Raw genomic sequence first — 3,406 nt, 5'->3', positions numbered from 1 at the left:
ATCCCCTGCTCCCAGCCCTGCTCACCTTCCCAGTCTTGGCGAAGGCCTCAGCGACCTTGCGGTTTCGGCCGCCGTAGCAGGTGGTGATGAGGTCAGCGACCCCACAGCTCTCCAGGAAGGTGGAAGAGGTGACAGGGCCCTTGCAGAAGAGCTTGGCAAAGCCAATCATCTCCATCAGCCCCAGGCGGATCACAGCAGCCTTCGTGTTGTCTCCGTAGCCAAGTCCATCACAGAAACCAGCTCCCACGGCCACCACGTTCTGCAAGACAAGGGGAACATGGAGGGATCTGTTCCAAGCAGAAACCAGCTCCCACGGCCACCACGTTCTGGAAGACAAAGACAAGGGGAACGGGGAGGGATCTGTTCCAGCAGAGCTCAGGGCTCTGCTGAGTGTCCATGAGCTGCCTGTGTGATCCCAAGGCTGTGCCAATGACCTTCATCCCCCTGAGCAGCTGAACAGGCACCTTCAGATCATTCTCTTGGTCCTTCTCCAACATCTGCAGCACCACCCACCTGGGATTCGAATCCATGATCCTCAGCTCTGGACGCTGCTCTCTGAGCCATGAGGCCACTGGGCCACCCAATTGTTGAGTCCCAGCTGTGACCCATCTCGAACTCAACCTCTGGCCCATCACCACCTTGTCCACTAAGTCCAGTCTGTCACAGCCATTAGGTCCTCACTGCCACCCACTGTCCCATCCAGCCTGTCCTGTCTCACAGCCACCTGGGGAGCTGTTCCAGTGCCCAGTCACTCTCTGGGTGAAGAACCATTTTCTCCTGTCCAGCCAAAACCTTCCCTGTGGCAACTTCAGACCTTGCTCCTTCTCCAACATCTGCAGCATGACCCACTGGGACTGAAACCCACACCCCCCAGCTGAGGCCACTGGGTCACCCAGTCACTGAGCCCAACTGGGACCCACCTTGAACTCAACCTCTGACCCATCACCACTTTGTCCAGTAAGTACAGTCTGTCACAGCCATTAGGTCCTCACTGCCACCCACTGTCCCATCCAGTCTGTCCCATCCCACAGCCAACTGGGGAGATGTTCTACTGCCCAACCAACCTCTGGGTGAAGAACCCACCTAGACCTACCCTGAGGCAACATCAGACCATTCCCTTGGTCCTTCTCCAGCATCTGCAGCACGACCCACTGGGACTCCAATCCATGCCCCCCAGCTCTGGATGTTGATGCCTTCTCCATGAGGCCACTAGACCATCTGACCACCCAACCCCAACTGGGACCCACCTTGAACTCAACCTCTGACCCATCACCACCTTGTCCCACTAGGTCCAATCTCTCACAGCCAGTATAGCTCTCACTGTCACACCCAGCCTGGCCTGTCCCACAGTCACTGCCACCCCCAGGCCATGGCATCCACTGGGAGATGTTCCAGTGCCCAACCACCCTCTGGGTGAAGAGCCATTTCCTCCTGTCCAACCGAAACTCTTCCCTGAAGTCATTTCAGACCATTCCCTTGGTCCTTCATCACCATCTGCAGCACATGGGACTCAAACCCTCATCCCTCAGCTCTTATCCATTACCCAAGGGCCCTGCAGACCTCCAGGCTCTGTGGCCAAGCCCTGCAAACCCACCTTGAGAGCTCCACAGAGCTCCACCGTGTCAGCTTCCTGCACCACCGACACTCGGAAGTTGGGTGTCTGCATCAGCTCCTTCAGCATCTGCCCATGCTTCATGTTCTTGCAGCCTGAGGAGGCAAAGGGAGGAGGAGGAAGATGATGGGGAAGAGCCTGAGGTAGGACCATGCTCCCTCCTGCAGCTCCTGCAGCGAGAGGAACCTATTGCCCAACCTATGGACGTTGCTAAACATTTGCAGGTCCACAAAGCACCATGCACACATCGCCTGACAGATAAGCAACGTTCAACCTTGGCATTCCCAGAAGACAGGGACAATCCCTCCTGCTGTGTCAAGCAAGACACAAAGCACATGCCCAGTAGGTCAAAGGCACCATCAATTGTTGGGGTTGGAGCCTCTGCCCTCCCCGTCCCCGCGGCGTCCCGCGCGCTCGCAGGGTCGTGGGCTCTGTTCCACCTCCGCAGCCTCCTGTGCTCTGTGTTTGCTCTTGTTCAAACACACTTTGAATCCCACAATTTCCAACTGTTGTGCTGGTTTTGGCTCTGTGCACAGTTCCCAGCAGTGTGGAGGATGTCAGAACAGTCACCACATGAACTTCCAAGCAGCCTTGGCTGGCAATACCGTGAGGTCCAGGTGAGCATCGCATGGAGCCCAAGGAAATGAAGGATGGAACTCATTCCTAAAGGGCCTCTTGGTGTCCACCCCTTGTCCCTGTGCCAGGGACACTGCCTGGTGCTGAGGCTGTGCTGGCAGGAGCCTTTAGCCACACAACTGTTGTTGATGAAGGAAGTGATCCCATCATAAACCCTGGCAATGAGCTCAGCCTGCTCCTGTGGAGTTCCCTGCCTTCCCAGGGAAAGGAGGCAGAGGCAGGAGGGGTTTGAGCTGCTCCATGCTCACCCCTCTGCCTCTTCCTGCTCCTCACAAGCAAAAGCTAACGAGGAGAGATGTTGGCCCTTACCGATGGTGGTTTCACAGAACTTCTCTTCTGCCACCTCACTGGCAATGTTGGCTCCCATGAGGACACTCATCTCTATTCCCAGCTTCTCATGGATGATGTCTGAGATCAGCCTCAGCCCATCTGGTCCTTCGTCCACGCCCTGGGAGGGAACCAGGGGCAGAGATCACAGAATCGATTACGTTGGGAAATACCTCTGAGATCATCGAGTCCAACCTGTGGCACCACCACCTTGTCAGCTAGGCCATGAGCTCCTGCCCCTCCTGGACATCTGTCCTCATCCCAATCCCACCACTCCCTGTGCTGCAGTGCTCTGACTGATCCTGACACACTGAGCTGCACCTGAGACCCCCCAGGTACCCTCACCCTTCTCCACCAACACCTCCAAACCCCCACGAGGACTCTGCCCTCGCTTCGCTTCCCACTCTCCATCACCCTCCCATCACCCTGGAGCTGTGCCTGCTCCAAAATCCCATCCTCCAAGCCAGGCTGCTTCCAGCTCCCTCCCCTTGGCCCCAGTTGCTCCTGCTCTCACCTTGATGAGTGACATCCCTACGGCTCCTTTCTTCACGTGGCCCTTGAGCTGCTCACACACTTTGCGGATGAACTGGTGTGGCACCACGAACAGGAGGACATCAGCCCCTGCACAGGCCTTGAGCAGGTCTGGCTCTGCCACCTGAACAGAGTGTGACTGTTGTCAGGCTCTGGAGAAGCTCCAGCTTCCCTGGAAGGGCTCAAAGGTCCCAAGTCCCCTGGCAGGGCTGGCAGGGCACAGGGGCTGGAGCAGAGCAGAGTGAAAGCAGATTGAGTGGGACCCACAGAAGTGCTGCAAAGGGTTGAGGTGGCTCTGGG

At 57.2% G+C, this 3,406-nt stretch overlaps 1 protein-coding gene across 1 annotated transcript; it reads right to left on the bottom strand.

The window, feature by feature from the left end:
• Nucleotides 1-25: 25 nt before the first annotated feature.
• On the bottom strand, nt 26-3,230 carry LOC103805878 (glycerol-3-phosphate dehydrogenase [NAD(+)], cytoplasmic-like; the record flags this gene model as incomplete). Its single annotated transcript, XM_009078545.1, has 4 exons — nt 26-259; nt 1,595-1,707; nt 2,558-2,696; nt 3,090-3,230. Coding segments are annotated over 4 exons (627 nt in total), but the record flags the coding sequence as incomplete, so codon positions are not given.
• Between the last annotated feature and the right edge of the window lie 176 nt (nt 3,231-3,406).

Source organism: Acanthisitta chloris, unplaced genomic scaffold (assembly GCF_000695815.1).
Source record: "Acanthisitta chloris isolate BGI_N310 unplaced genomic scaffold, ASM69581v1 scaffold35640, whole genome shotgun sequence".
Taxonomy (NCBI): Eukaryota; Metazoa; Chordata; class Aves; order Passeriformes; family Acanthisittidae; genus Acanthisitta; species Acanthisitta chloris.
The sequence above is the reverse complement of the archived record's forward strand: the minus strand, read 5'-3'. Positions and strand labels throughout refer to the sequence as shown.